At 44.6% G+C, this 15,477-nt stretch overlaps 1 protein-coding gene across 9 annotated transcripts in view; it reads left to right on the plus strand.

The window, feature by feature from the left end:
• Positions 1–15,477, plus strand: part of LOC132905372 (klarsicht protein-like) — a 262,601-nt gene that overhangs the window by 146,535 nt on the left and 100,589 nt on the right. For all 9 annotated transcript variants that reach the window (XM_060960377.1, XM_060961204.1, XM_060957033.1 and 6 more), the window contains exon 21: positions 7,517–7,549. In XM_060960377.1, coding sequence (XP_060816360.1) covers positions 7,517–7,549 — 33 coding nt within the window. The remainder of the gene's footprint in view (positions 1–7,516; positions 7,550–15,477) is intronic.

Here is a 15,477-nt window from a genome sequence, read left to right on the forward strand (position 1 = left end):
AGAGCGGTCGTGTCCGTGGAAGGCCGTCGGTAGTGGAAATATCGGGGCCAGGATAGATAAGGGAGCAAGGAGAGACAGTTGCAGGAGCAAAGATAGAAGGAGACGGGGAGAAAAAGATCTTGGTCGAATGAGACTGTCCTATTACCCGGCAATACGGTAATGAATCTCGATCGGATGCAAATGAGCTAATTCCAGGGGAATATGGTAGGTAGGTCGAAGTAACGCGGTCGATCGAGAAGGTGGCCGTTTTATACGGGCTGGTGGAGAACGTACGGTTGTGGTGTGTGCGTCGGGGCGAATAAAGGGCCGGTTGCAAGGGTCCAAGTGGCCCGTAGGGCACGTGCACGCACGCATACATTAACACGCGCGTGCTGGCTGCTGACGGAGCGCTCGAGCGGACCAGAGGGAGACCCGAAGCGGATCGGCACACAGGCCGCAGAGCAACACACGCAGACGTTTTGGCGCCACGCCGTGAATCGAGAGCCAATAAATCCACGCTGCCTCATTACTAAGCTTGTCTCTTTAATTGAAATCTCGTGTTTTTCCAAACGCACGCCTCCTTTTTGTCGATCTCCGCGAGAACTTCTCTCTCCTTTTTTCTCTTACTCTCTACCCTTCGCACACGGCGATTTTATTATAAAACTGTGAAAGCGAGGAGACACCTCGCGGCCAACCATATCTTCTTACCCGTTCCACTACCGAGATCCAGAGAACCGTCCTTCGCCGTTTCTTCGTTCCTAGTGGTCTTGTTCCTCCTTTTGTCGTCTCCTGCCGGTATCCAGAAAGGATTTATGCGTCTCGTTCGATCCGCGTACGTTCCGTGATCCGTTTCATCGCCGCTCCGCCTAATCGCTTCGTCACGTCCTGGCCTCGCGTTTTTCAATAAAACCTAAGACTGAGACATCGAATGTTCTAGCGAGGTTAGCGTGGACGAGAGTATCAAAGGTGGATGGATTTCTTGCCGATAGCTGGTGATCGACAATGGTCGTGGAACGGACTCGTTCGTGGCGTGGGAATGTCCTGGAATTGTCTACGCCTTTAAGAAATTGTCCTTATAGAAGAAACGTTCTCGGTTTTGTGCTTGCGATTCGCAGAAGTGTGAGTCGACAGAGTTAACGATATTGCGAAACTTTAACGGCTATCGCGGAAATAGTACGTGCATTTATTAACTTAGGAAAGTGGTCGATGTTAATGGATTTCTGATCGCGAGGTCTATAAATGACAATTTTCGCGTCGTTATAAAACGTTTAACGAGATCGCGAGCGTTTCGTATTACGTATTTTTAACCAGATACTTCTTATCGTAGATATAATTTTTTTTACTATTTTTAGCCGACTTTTTAACTCGAAAAGCACGAAACATTTCACCAAACCCAATTAAGACCCAATCTCACCTCGTTCCACTAATTATCTCGCTTATTGCAACAAATATCCAATCGCCCGAATCTTTGCCCCATACAGGGCGCTCGATCGAACGAAACCAAAGGAATCATACGCGTGTCCATTTTTCCGAGGAACGTTGCAAAGTAAAAAAGCGTGTTCGATCAGAGCGTGAAGGTGCGACGTGACGCAAGTCGGAAGGGGAAAGCGAGCATTGTCGAACGGAACTCGACGTCAACCTATTCCCTCGATCGAACCGTCGATCTCGATTCCATCCATTTTTCTATACGTCGATTTCGATCGTTGGACGCGTGTTTCGCAACGCCACGAGACCAGAATGTCATAACGCGTGTCAATCGGACGTTTTCTTCGTCACGAAAGCTGCGTTCGAGCGAGACCGATGCTTTTTGTACGTGGCCAGCCAAGCGTAATCTTAACCAGGTTAACGTAAAAAGACTAATCACCGAACTACGGGCGTTTTTCCGCGGCGGAAAAACGCGCAACCGTGACAATTCGCCGTGGAATTGGATGATTTTGCGGTATTGGATTAACAGCAAAACGTTTTCTCCAGCAACGCCGTGTTCGTACAGGGAAAACGTGATAGAAGCGTGCCATTACGCTCCCTACGCGAAATTGTATCGACTAGAAGAGCCGAGTATCGTTGCACGAACGATTCCTTGTTTCTAACGTAGATGTCTGCGATCCTGTGCATCGTTTTGCATGTTGTGTTTGCGTTCTTGCGGTTTTAACGAGAAGCGACCAATGTATGACGAAAGTATAATAGGATTGTGTTTGAGGTTGCGATCGAATTAGAAGACGCAGCAGACGAGAGTTTGTTTCTCACGCGTTCCTCGAACATCGATTCCTTTTTTAAACATGTATGGATAATTCTTCTTATCGTGTCTTTTTCCGATTCTTTGATCGAAGATATGTAACGCGCTCGACTTTAATCTTTAATCGTAAAGAAAGAGAACTTACCACCGTTAAAATTAATATCAACCCCTGGAACAAGCAACAAACTACAGGCAACTACTAACAAGAAATTAAACGTTTCTAAACATGCTTCGAACAGCATCGTTCGTATCTCATCCATTACCCCAGGCAATGAAACTAGAAGGCAGCGAAGAAACGACAGAAGAAAACACGGCACTGGTATCACCGGTGAACAACGATAACGACAACGAGGGCAAAAACCAGGAGACCAGGAAAGAAACGATCCATATCAATTTATCCGATCGGAAAATGATCATGGAGCCGGTCGGGGAGCAAATGCTCTATCTCTCTCTTGTTGATCCGGCGTAGCGGTGTGGGTCGCGCGAGCGAACCGCGACGCGCTCGTTAAAGATCACAGCTGAAATATCGCGTCCCCGATGCGTTCGAGTATATTTGAGCCAGACCTCTGGTTACGTGTCCTCGTGGCTGTCGCCGTGAAAAAAGTTTGAGTCCCTTGCAAGACAGCATCCTGCCGGTCAGTGATCCTGGCGTCGGCTCGGCCGTGGCCGTTTCGCTGTAGGTATATATTCAGCATGGGCGCGCGGTCCACGTTCCAGCTTGTGACGAAACGCGTATCGAGTAGAAAGAGAGCAAGAGCAACGGTAAAACGGCAGAAGGAGAGAATGGAAGAACGAAAGGAGAAGGGAAGAAGAGAGAAGCAGTGAAAGAACAGAGGGCAGAAGCATAGCTGGCGCATTATCACATACGTTAAGTTTTTCTACCTCTATTGGCCCAGAGCGAGGCCACGAAAAACGACTGATTAATCGAACCAACACGGCGAACATTCTTGCGGCCGCATATACAGCCTCGAGAACCAGTAGCAGGCTTGCCTCTCTTCTGGAACACCACACCCGACGCTCCTACATTCGCACGGATGTCGGGAGAAGAGACACGAGGCGGCACCACTGAAAAACCCTCTCTTCCAATACCGTCAGAGACCCAGGCCCAGTTCCGCCGATGTCTCTTCGGACGAAAACCGGAATGCGTTTCTTATCCGGCCACCCGATCGTTCGTGAGTATCTCTCTCTTTCTGGCTATCTGTCTCTCCCTCTCCCTCTCTCTCAACTTACAATTAACGCCGGTACAATACCATACGGATTACGGATGGAAAAAGATTTCAGGGAATCGGTCTCGTTGGACGTTAACGCCAAGCGATTTCGAGTAATGGTTCGCGAGTATGGAAGTGAATTTTCAGATTGAATTTCTATGAAGTAATTTTGAAGGGGATGAGTGTGGAAAACGGGTTAAAAAGTTGTGACGAGCGTTGAAGGTTGAACCCAGTTCGTCAGAAAGAATCGATAGCGACGTTAAAGGTAGGAGATTCGAGCGGAGTTCTGGCAATTGGTTCTTCGATAGGGGAGGCTTTGGAAGAGGGATTTGAGATGCGTTTAAGAAAGGTTTCCATAGTATTCTTGTACCTGGTGATTTTCCACAAATGTTTTGCCAAATTTTATAAATTCACATCAGACAACTGGAAACCAAACACGATCGTCAACGACCGAAAAGAAAGAAGGGAGACGACCCTAAAAATCTCGTACCCTCCGACGTTCCTCTTTACACAAGGTGTGGCAAAACGAAAATGCCACTTACTATGCCGACACATCACTTAGTTATTACATACATGTCGCGTTTCCCCCGCCGCGTTTCAGCGTTCTGCTTCAGCTCGCCGTGTTTCTGCGTTTATCCCCGCGCGAACTCTCACCCTCTGTAAAGCAACGGCGGGATCGAAAGGCAGCTCGTCCTCGGGACGGACATTCCGCGCAGCCGGTGTTAGGCAAAGTTAAAGTTTACACCGTTCGGCTGCCGGCTCGGCTTGGAACACGTGGTCGCACCATGTGTGGATGCAAACCTCTGCCCCCCGTATTATGACTGCTCGTAAGGCACGTTTGCGGTACGCCTACGTCTTCCGATCTGTTTCGTCTTATCGACACGTGTCGCGAAATGGTGATTTTCTACCGTTGATACGACAATGGTAATTTTCAGAGTCGACTCTGTCGGTTTCTGTTTTTTTAGGGCGAAGGGAGCAATTTTGTTGAAAAGTCGATTCGCGGTGGTATAATAGAATTGACGAAATCGATAAAATTAATAGAATCGTTAGTTGGAATAGAAGCGCAGCGATTAGTTCAGAAAGAAGGAAGAGGACTTTTTGTATAAATTTATAGACTGGCGTTAAAATTGTCGTATATATAGAATCATTTATGTGGATGTTTACAGAATCAACCATATGCATTTTGAAATACCTTTCAGTATACTATAACTGCGTAAACACGTTCGATAGATGGCATATGATGAGAGAAGAGGCCTGTGTCCAGGTTCGCGCATTCTTCGGGGGACTAAATGCTCGGTAATTTTCGGGCATTACCCCAACTGGTTAATTCGTGTTACGTGAAGCGGGAAAAATAAGACTCAACCGCCTATTTCAGCCTGAAATCATTTGCATTTACTTCACGGCGATTACGGAGTTCGTGGCTAATAAAATTTGAGCAGCTCGAAGACTTCATCATCGATATCGCACGCAAATCTACGCGAAACCTTCAATTTGCTGCACGCGATGCCGATCATCAGTGTGAATTCTGGTAATACCGTTTGCCCGTTTAACGGGAATCTCTCCGTCGAGGCAACAAAATTTTACGGGAAAGTAAGAAACTTTATCCTTCTATGGACTCGTGAAGACACATTGTCGTCAAGTGTCTGAATATACGACGATATCGTCCAAGGTGAGAATCATGGGCTGTTATGCGTATCGTATGAGGTTTTAGGAGTGTCCGATCTGCCAAACTGCAAGCGGTAACGTCCTAACATTAACGACGATCGTGCTTCTGAAGTTAACATTCACTTCCAAAAGATTGGTTCTGCGGATAATAAATATAATAAGAGTAAAGCGTAACAGCGCCTGTACTTTCGATAGAACGAGCGAAAGAATAATTAGTAAGAGGAAATGTTGCGACTCGATACTCGCAAGTTTTCAAGAAACTATTACGAAACAAAATTTCGAAAATCGTTACTTAGACGAATCATCTAAAAATATCTAAAAGATAGAAAAATTCAGAAGATACGAATAAATATATTACGCCTCTCGGTTGTAAAAATATTACGATTACGAAGTATATATTTCTCCAGCGTATCTGATAGAAAGATCAGATCGCCGATATTTTACTATACGGCTTTGCTATTCGACCAGTTCTAACGAAACCACTGACCGAAATCTTAACTAACGTCGAGACTCCGAACCACCCCCTACGATGTCGTATCGTTTCTCAAAATCAGGATAAAAAAAACAGATACCAACTCTAAATTTCCTCTTATTCCAACTTGCCAACTCTTCTCCTTGTCCCATATTATTCCCAACAGATAAGCATGCACGCCACGAGCGAGGCGGATGGTATAGATAGAGGCGCGCGAGAGCGATTTGGTGACATCAAAGTTTAATAAGCGCCATAAGCCGATCCGAACTGCGGCTAAAACTCGTCGAGCAATAAAAGCGGCAATAAAGCGTTCGCCTTTCTCACGTCCCGTGGGTGGAGGTTGTACAACGTGAGACAGAGAAAGTAAAAGATAGAAAGAGGGGGTTGAAGCGTGGCTCGCTTGCATGGTGGTTAACCGAAAGGTTAGAAGGGCGGGAACACATTAGCGGTGGAAGGTGGCGTGCTCATAGAGACGTCCGGTCGCCCAATTACTCCCGCATTAAATCAATGTTCCTACGGGCTTGGGCCATTCCGGCATCCCGGTAATAAACCGTGGCGAACATATCTGCACGACTTACGGTTCATCCCTTCGCGTCGCAGCCACCCCCGTGCCGCGACGCCGCGCTAGGGTGAAACCGGGCCGGGACGCTCGAGAAATGTGCTCTCTGTCGTAATATTTGGCTTTAAATCATGTCCCGCTGACAGGCCCCACTTTCTTCGCACCTTCTGATTCATCCGCGACACCACGCGCACCAACTTCTGATCTCGATTCTCTCATTTATTTCGTTCCTTGTCTCGTTCTCTCTCTTTCTCTCTCGGACTTTGCCAGGGTTTTCTTTCTTTAACATAGTTTCACGATTTTCCAGTTTCAGTTTCATGGGGGTAAGAATGGAGAAAGGGGACGCCTTTTGGGTGTTTTGTTTTTTACGTTTTGGGGTGAATTTTAGCGTTGTTGTAGGAGTTACGTTGGACGAGTGAAATCGATGGTAGAGAAAATTGTGATATAGATATTTTTGTGAACGTAAAGTTATTAAAATTTATTCTATGCAACTGCGAGATTAATGGCGTATCGTGGCATAAACCCATCTCGCTACTGAAATAGGTGAAAATAGCTACAACGTCGGGGTGGAAAACGTATTTTACGAAACGTCTCGATTATTGTTAGCTCTTTCCTAAACCAAAGCATTAGCTTCCAATAAAAGCAAACTGCAAGGAACGAACGAATTGAAAAGCTTGCGAATTCGTTCGACAGAGAGTTTTTTCGAGGGTCTCGCTACTCGTCGAAGTCAAACGAAGTGAAGTCTATGGCCGCGTTCAACCGTGAGATTAGCCTCGCGCGCAATTTACGACGGCGATCTTATTCACAGCTAGGCTTTCATATAAAAGCTTTTTCCTGTAAGCTGTGATACGTTCTCTCGGGTCTCGAGACTGGCGTATAGGGGACCGAGCAAAGATCGTACACCATAACAAATTAATATAATCGATATTGTTGCATTCGTCGAGGAAAGTACAATTTTAAATTGTTATTTATATGGATTTTATTTTTAAGCTTCTTGAATTGCCATATGCAGATCAGATATTTATGAGATATTATATAGTATGCTCATAATTACAGAAATCATGTCGGATAACTTATAGGTAACTTATAATTACGTACGTAATATCTTACCCGTAATTCATACGGGACACTCGTTCATCTTGAATGAAATATTCTTCGAGATAGATTTCTGATACCATTTAGTATAGTTTTTTTATTATATTTTTATCTCACACGTATAACATTGATTTATTAAGACCCTGAGCTATTTAAATGTCCAGCAACTTATAATCAATCGCAATTGTCTCAATCTTTATGGAAATAATCCAAGTACTTTATTAACTATTATCGTTAAATGCATTATTATTAGGATTTTTGATAATATACGAGATTAATAAAATTTTTGTGTTCGCTTGTTTTAGGTATCGAGATGACGCTCTCTGTTGGACAGACAGGTAAGATGACTTGCAGTTAGTACAAGAAACAATTCTCATTTCTAGGATTATCTGTATTCATAAAATGCAATGGTTGGCAAATATTTTTCCATGTGTATATATAATATTTCCGGTAGGAATTGCTCGTTAGGACATCTTTGTTTTTCTATTACTCATTCGTGACAGGTGCTACGAACATAATATTAACGCAGACGAACACGTTTCAAACGTGTTACACAGAACACGTTCCTCAAATATTATCAAACTCAATCTACTCTTTCTCGACTCGATTTATTCGCCACTCGTTCCTGCTTTCCTTCACTTTCTCCAAAACTGTCCAACCAACTTTACGATTTCCTGCCTCAAATCGCTTCCAACAAAGCAAGAAACACCATCGAAAAAATATCATTCGAATTACCGCGAAGAACACGTACCTATCTATCGATCAGGCGTATTCCATGCAAACCTTGAACCGACGTCCGTGAAATTAGAAAAGATCCGTGGCGAAGACTCGAGAGTCGAAAGACACACCCAGTGAGGCGTTAGGCGTTGGTAACACCGTTTTAAACGATCCTTTGACTCTCGATGTATTCCCTCCCGCGAGGAGCGACAGATGCAGAAAAAGAGAAACTCTTGGAAAAAACGAGAGGAAGAAGAAAAACGAGGGAACAAAGATCGAAAAACGAAAAAAACGTGGCGGAGAAAGACAGAAAAGGTAGCGAAAACAGGGAACAACTAGGGATATAGAGGAGCGAAGGGGCGAGGTGAATAATACAGAGAGATTGACGTCGCGACGCAATTCCATTGTTTAAAGTGAGCACGGAAAGAGAGAGAGAACGGAGACAAGCGGTGGAAGCAATGAGCAAGGCAACGAGCTTTGCCACGAGGTTCTTGCCCACTGGTATAAATCAACTCGCGAGTGACCAAACCACTCCGCCATACGATCCGCCGTATACACCGGCTACATCAAATTAGCGACACTTCTTTCGATCGACATGTCGATGCCGGCTTTTTGCCCTTCCACGAATACTTTCTCTCCGCTCTGACTATTCGCACGCCGCTTCAAATCCACTTTTTCCAGCTGATGGTCCACGTTCTGCGCCGTTCCGCTTATTTGCGTGTGATGAGGTTTCAAATAGGAAAACTATTTGCTGGTATCGTAATGTGTACTATTACGGGCAACTCAATCTCGAACGATGCGCAAGAAAGTATCTGAACGTTATGCGTGGAAATCTCGTGCGAATGTATTACGCATAATCGTGATAGTTGTATTTTATTATAGCGTTAACGAAATTTCAAACTTTGTATAATATAACACACGTAATACGTGCGTAGAAGTTTTCTGTGACAAGCGTTTAAGTATAGGCGATCCAAGATCTAATCTTTCATTAGATTCTATAATCATCTCTCTTTGTAGCAATTTCGACGCAGCTGTTCCAATGGACATAAGCTACAGTTATAGCGAATGCGTGTTCTGACAAATTGTTCTAATAAATGCAGCACAGTCACAAAGACGAAGCTCGACGCATCGTCGCGAAGAGTATTTTAACGAACTAGACAGGGTCGTGAGCGTAATTTGCAAGATCGTAGAAGGATCCGGGACAGCTTTTCAGGGAAAGCTATTCTAAATGAATTCAACGGAACATGGGAAGTAATTAATGACGACACTTGGTTCGTTGTAATTTGCCGAAACTGATCCAGCGCTAATTGCGAACAGCCGAACCACGATAATTAATAACGCTCGCACGACGTTATCGGCATACGACCGGCATACGACGTCTTTCCGTCTTTTTTGTCTTTTTATAAGACGCCTGGGGACCACGTGCAAGGAATATGGCGTAATTGGTCCACCAGGTCTCATCGGTAAGAAGAACACATATTACCAGTCGATCGGCCAGCTTTTATTTAATTTATCGTTTATCCAATTGCATTTTTTGTCACCAAAATACACAGTGAAACGAAAAAAGGATAATCGAGAAGACTCAAACCGAATCTTTTGTAATATAATACATTTGCAATGTTTCTTGAAACATGACTCTACGATTTGGGATATTACTTTTCTTGAAATATTTCAATGCAAAGTTTCGCTCCAAGTTCGAATTCTCTCAAAACACGCACCGTCTCAAACAAAAAGTGTCATGAATCGTCGAGTTTCTTTCGTAATTATACTACTACTATATTACTAATACTATATTAAAAAATCGAATATAAAACGATCAAATAAAATACATGTGCACGAAGGTTAACACCGTGTAACAAACTAGCTGCATTTACATAGAAACAGTGGAAATTGATACATTATTACAGGCGAACAACGATCTTCTGTAATATAGAATGAAACGTATCGCCGATAAATCGATGCTCGACGAAAATGGTTCGTTTACGAGGTGGATGCATCGATCGATATAGGTGAATACATCGGCGATTGGACGATATCGTTGAAATATCGTTGGAATAATTTATACGCGTCGTTAATGAGCTGTTCATCTGAAAGAGATCGTTAGAGACAGGCAATTTATAAGTCGCGAAACAAAACTATCAGGATGGGAATTCGTAAAGCGGGCAATCTTGCGGAGGCCCTGTTCCCTCAGCCAGGTTAATAATTATTGAACTATCGATTAAATGCACCGGCGAGCTGATTGATCAGCGTTTATATCGCGAATACATCGGCCACGTCCGCTCCCTACAATTTTAAACCGGGTGCTCATCTTTCAAGTGCATCGCGACCCTCTAACTTTGAACGAGCGCGTACTGCCGATCGCGTTCGCGTGTGAGTCGCTTCTTCTACCGAGCTTAATGGCGTTGTTCGCCAGAAATTATCGATAATGAATGAAAAACGTGTCCGGATTACAGGCTGTTTGTGCTTTTCCTCTTTCATTCATCTTGTCCCTCTAATGATTTTAATTAATGTTACTCTCGTCGACTCTTAAGCGATACCGATAATCAAATTTTTACGAACTAAGGACGGATAAATGCCGCCGTTGCTTTTTTATCTCAATTTTCTAATTGTGCAATTACTCGGTTTTACGACCGTTGAATTAAATTACGTTCCATTTAACCGCGGTGTTATTTAGATATATTTATGTCATAAACCATCGTGATGCGATGTCATTCCTTATCTTCTTTCTTATCTCTTATCCTATTTCTAATCCTCTAATATCTGTTTCCTTGCGATAGAACGTCGATTATTATTTATCCAGGAAGATAATTTCATCCAATGGATCGGCGATGATACCGGTAATATCCATACGTAACTCTTTGTCCTCTGACAAATTCGAGTAAATGAAGTTCTGGCAACCGTACTCTCGGATCCAAAGGACTATCTCCATTAACCAAACACAACTCGACCTTACATAAAAAAAGAAAACTAATTCATCAGCGATCGATCGCGCACCGATCGCGATAGGGTCGGCCCGCTATCGTAATAACAGAGGAACGACGGGTCGTTTGCCGGAAGCCGTGATCGGCTCGAGCCAAGGATACGCGTCCCGGCCTGGTATAAGCCTGGTCTCTTAAACAACCGCGTATTTTTTTGCTGGCGTTCGATTTAACTGGATGTCGTTACTACGCTCGGCATTGTTGTCCGCCGATTCGTTCATCGATTCATCCTTACTTTCCCGCTGAACGTTGCTTCTACGTGTGTCTGTCCATCCTCTACTCCGTACCTCCTCTTTATCCATCGTCCTATCTCTTTTCCTCCATTACCATGGCCGATAAGTTGGTCTTCGTTCGGCCTGGCCTGCCGATCCGATCCGATCCTATATTTATTGTATCGAGAAGACCAGAGCCGCCGCATTCCTCGCGCATGCGCCGCCCGTAATGAGCGGTCTCCAGTCCTGTCTGTCTTTCCATCCCGTCCGTCCATGCGTCTGTCCAGCCGACCGGTCGTAGCCCCCCTCGCTCACCCTTTCACCCTTCTACCGCCTCCACCTCCACCTTGGCCTCCTCCGCCTCCACGTTCCTCGCCCTCTTCGGCTTCTTCGTCTTTCTCACTCGAACTCTCTGCCTTTCAAGATCGTAGCTCTTCTTCTTTCTCACGTTCTCTTCTCCTTATTCTTCTACTTTTGCTTCTGCCTCTTCTTCTCCGCGTGTTGTTGCTGCTGCTGCTGCTGCTGGTTGCTACTCCGGATCGGTGGCTTCTGCATCCTCCTCGAGCATCGGGGATCGACGATCATCGCAGCTTTACGGGAAACGCGTTCGTTGGCCTGCCCCTGTTCGCTAGGAGAATCTGGGGTTAGATTCGGCCGGAATTATTGCAATATCATTCGAGATATTGCTGTTTTATTTCAGGAACTTCCACACGATATGATGTACGTACTATGCGTGGCACACGTTGATATCGGAATAGTTATACGGTATAGTATAATAAGAAGGTAGTCGTTAATAGCCTACAGTTCCCGACTGATCTCGAAGGAATTATAAGCGATATCGAGTCGAATCTCGATAACGATTCTCGTCGAATCGTGCTAATATCCGAGAACCTAAATCCGAATCTCCCTTTTTTCTTATCGGTAGTACGATCCCAAACGAAGAACGAATAATTCTCTCGCTCTTGAAAATTACTAGGAAATTATTAAATAATCAATTTCTAACGACATCAAAGAACACCAGCTTCTTTTCTAATTTTAATACTACGTAATAATAGGATTTTGAAAAAGCACGAGAATTGACAAAGATGTAAGAAAAATTATTTTCTCGAGAAAACAACATAGTAAGTTCGTTCGATGCAATATGCTGGACTGAAAGATTGACGAGAAAGAAGGGAATACGGAGAATTCCGTGTAGAAACGCGGATAACGAGGCAGTGGCCAAGCCAATAGGAAAGATTCGCTTCCGTGGTTTGCTTATCGATTCAAATCGCGTGCAGCGTGTATGAATGAAGGAATGAGTGGGCGAGTCGAGCCACCGGTTGAATGGAAGGCCCACGGGTGACCACAAGGCACACGCGCGCGTACAAACATCTCTCTTTCTTTCTTTCGTTCTTTTGCACGCTCTCCGTCTCTCCGTCTCTGTTCCTCCGCACGTTTCGCTGCCGCGCCTTCCTCTTCTCTCTATCGTACGGTTCTCTTCGTATACTTGACCCTTGCGGCGAGAATCCGATGAAATCGTTCGACGCCATCCACCTTGAAGCTTTCACGGTGTGTCGCGGTGTCTTCTTCGATTCGTCTCCCTGTTGCAATCGATATGAGATAAGCGAATGGTGATTCGCATTATACATCTTCTTAACATCGACTAACGTGATTTATAATTTTCTTCTTCGATGCGATCGATAAATGAGAATGTGATCCTTTTGGAAAACTACAGATAGCTCCGACTTGATAGTATTTTAAAACTATAAGATATTTCGATGTATCGATTAATCAGCCGAGTTCTCCTTTTACACGCGATCTAATACCTATGCGATAGATAGCCGATGTTACAAGAAAAGGAAGGGAAACAAATTGTATTTCAAAGAAGGCAGACTCCAACGACGCGCGCCAAAAACTCGGAAATTTAGCATTCTGCGTAAATCAAGTACAACTTCTTAACGCTTGCAAAACATTGTACACAGCGTGTACTTCCCTAGTTAAACTCGAAAACGATTTGAACGTGTATCCACATAGTCTATTCACGTAGACGTACTTACGTTTACGCGTAAACGAAAAAATCCTTAACGGGCGTAAGAGCGGCCGTGTCCAGCTGGCCGCGAAACTATCGTTACAAGGATCGTCCCGGTACAGTTTCCGTTTCTTCTGACAGTTAGCCGGGGCGACAGTTTTACATCCGTTCGATTCATTAATTCAGAGCTCGTCCGCGATGTCTTTTATCGGGTGGCTACCGTCCGAGGTTAACGATTCCACGTAAGAAGCCCCAGACTCTCCCTCTAATAGCTTGTATCGGCATTCCTGCGATTCAAAAAATGTGCCAAACCGCTTCCCTCACCCTCGGCCTTTTGCATTCCGGCTTTTTTCGCCCCGTCATCGATATATATTTGCTACGTGGCGGATTTTCTTTTCGGCCTACGCGGGTTTCACGGTATTCGCTAATTAATATAATCGCGCGCCGCTCGTTGCTCTTCTTGCCCGTCCGCCTTTAATGGAAAATGTGTGGCGCGCAACTACTCGAGGACATCGTTTTCATCTTCTCGATGCCAATAGCGAAACCAGGTCTTCTACGTTAATCCTCTGTAACGCTCTACAACCTGGAAATTACTCACGTTCACAAATATCAACGCATCTGTCGGTTTTGGTATGGAACGCGAGTTAATCTTATTCCAGATGATTTTAGATTCTACGGATATAAATCTTGTATTTCGTATTACGAATATGGCTGTAACGATGTGTCGATGATGCGAGATGGATAAACGTTAGGTTGGTTCGTCTGAAATTTTCTCTGTATCAATCGCATATTTTAAATTTTATCGTCAATAAACAAGTATATCAAGGAGAAGGGAATTTGACGCAAACCACTCACCTGCGGTATTAAGAAGCTTCGTGGCGAGCACATCGAAACATAGTAATCCAAGTGAATAATTTTCTTATCCACGGATTATTAAAAAGAAAGCTGTAACGATTTCGTTTCGACTCACGAGTTCGCGCTCGTCTTTCTCGAGTTAACAGGATAGAATGGAAGACGCGCGAATGAAAGGCAGAAAACAGAGAGCTGACGTAAGAGGAAGAAGGAGGATCGGGAGCACGGCCGTTGGGGGGACACGCGTATCGCGGTGAAGCCAATTTCGAGAGCGCTTTGTGCGGCACGCTGCTAAAAATGCGTGGCGAATCGACAGCGAGGATCACAGGCTGACGGGGCAGCTTCAAGATCCATCCTGTCCCGTAGGATCTTGAACGGGCATCGGATCCGGTCAAAGCATTCCATTGTAGTGGCCGTGCTCTTCTAGAAACGATTCCACCGATCCGCTCGGATTCGTGGTGTTTTTCGCCATCTGCCGCCGCCGTGGTAAAGATCCCCCTATGATTGGCTTCTTCTCATCAGCGTAATGCGACAACATTAACCGGTGGCCACCGTTGCTTCCTCGTCTTCGTGTATTCTCCATGCGTATTCATGGCGACTAACTACGCGGTACGCGTGTATTAATTGACAAATAACTTTTTACCGCGATCGCTGGAACCGTATACGGGTCGCATTGTCCGCGATTATGTACGTCCCTGTGCGCGTGAGAGAGCTTTTCTTCTCTCTGTCTCTCTCTTTCTATTTCTTTCGGTTTTTTCAGTTTTTTTCCTTATACCACCCTCCTTATACCCTGGTCGGGCTGCAGCGGCAATGAAATGCTGTTTTCCGAAAATGGCGCTGGAATGAGGACAGGTCTCCGGTAGCGGCGCGCACGCCGTCCTATCATTTAATTTGGTATCGGATACTTACTTCTGCCCTCCGTTGAAACCCTCGGCTTAAGCCTTTTCTTTGCGTCCTCCCTTCCATTCCATGCACACACACGCCGCGCTCGATCAACCTTCGTGAACCCCGCGAGAGGTGCTTTTTGCCACGGACACACCGACCAGCTCCAAATCCATTTTTACTCCGCGTCGAGCTTAGAGAGAATGTTACTTGGTTCTTTCGTGCGTGATTCGGAGAGGGGTTGTTCGAGGCAGTGCAGAGATCTTTGATACTTCCGCGTAGAAGACGTTTAAAGATATCGACGTTGTTAATTCTGTTGCTATGTATGTTGGATGTAAAAAATGTAAAAAATCCGTAAGATTCCTCTTATACGGTAAGAAGATATATTTGCGAAGAATTTGCAAATATCTTTCGACCAACCTTTTTAAAGAGGTTTTAATAAATAAGAGAATTTTTTGAAAAGCTGGCAAAGAGCTTGCAGCAAGCTGTATTAAAGATGTCGATAACTCGAGTCTTCTAATATTCCCGTTCGAAGGTATCACCTTATTTATCACCTCGTGAATCGATTATCAAGTATTAAAAGAAACCAGGAAACCATCTAGCCTGCCATAAAACGT

Source organism: Bombus pascuorum, chromosome 1 (genome assembly GCF_905332965.1).
Source record: "Bombus pascuorum chromosome 1, iyBomPasc1.1, whole genome shotgun sequence".
NCBI lineage: Eukaryota > Metazoa > Arthropoda > Insecta > Hymenoptera > Apidae > Bombus > Bombus pascuorum.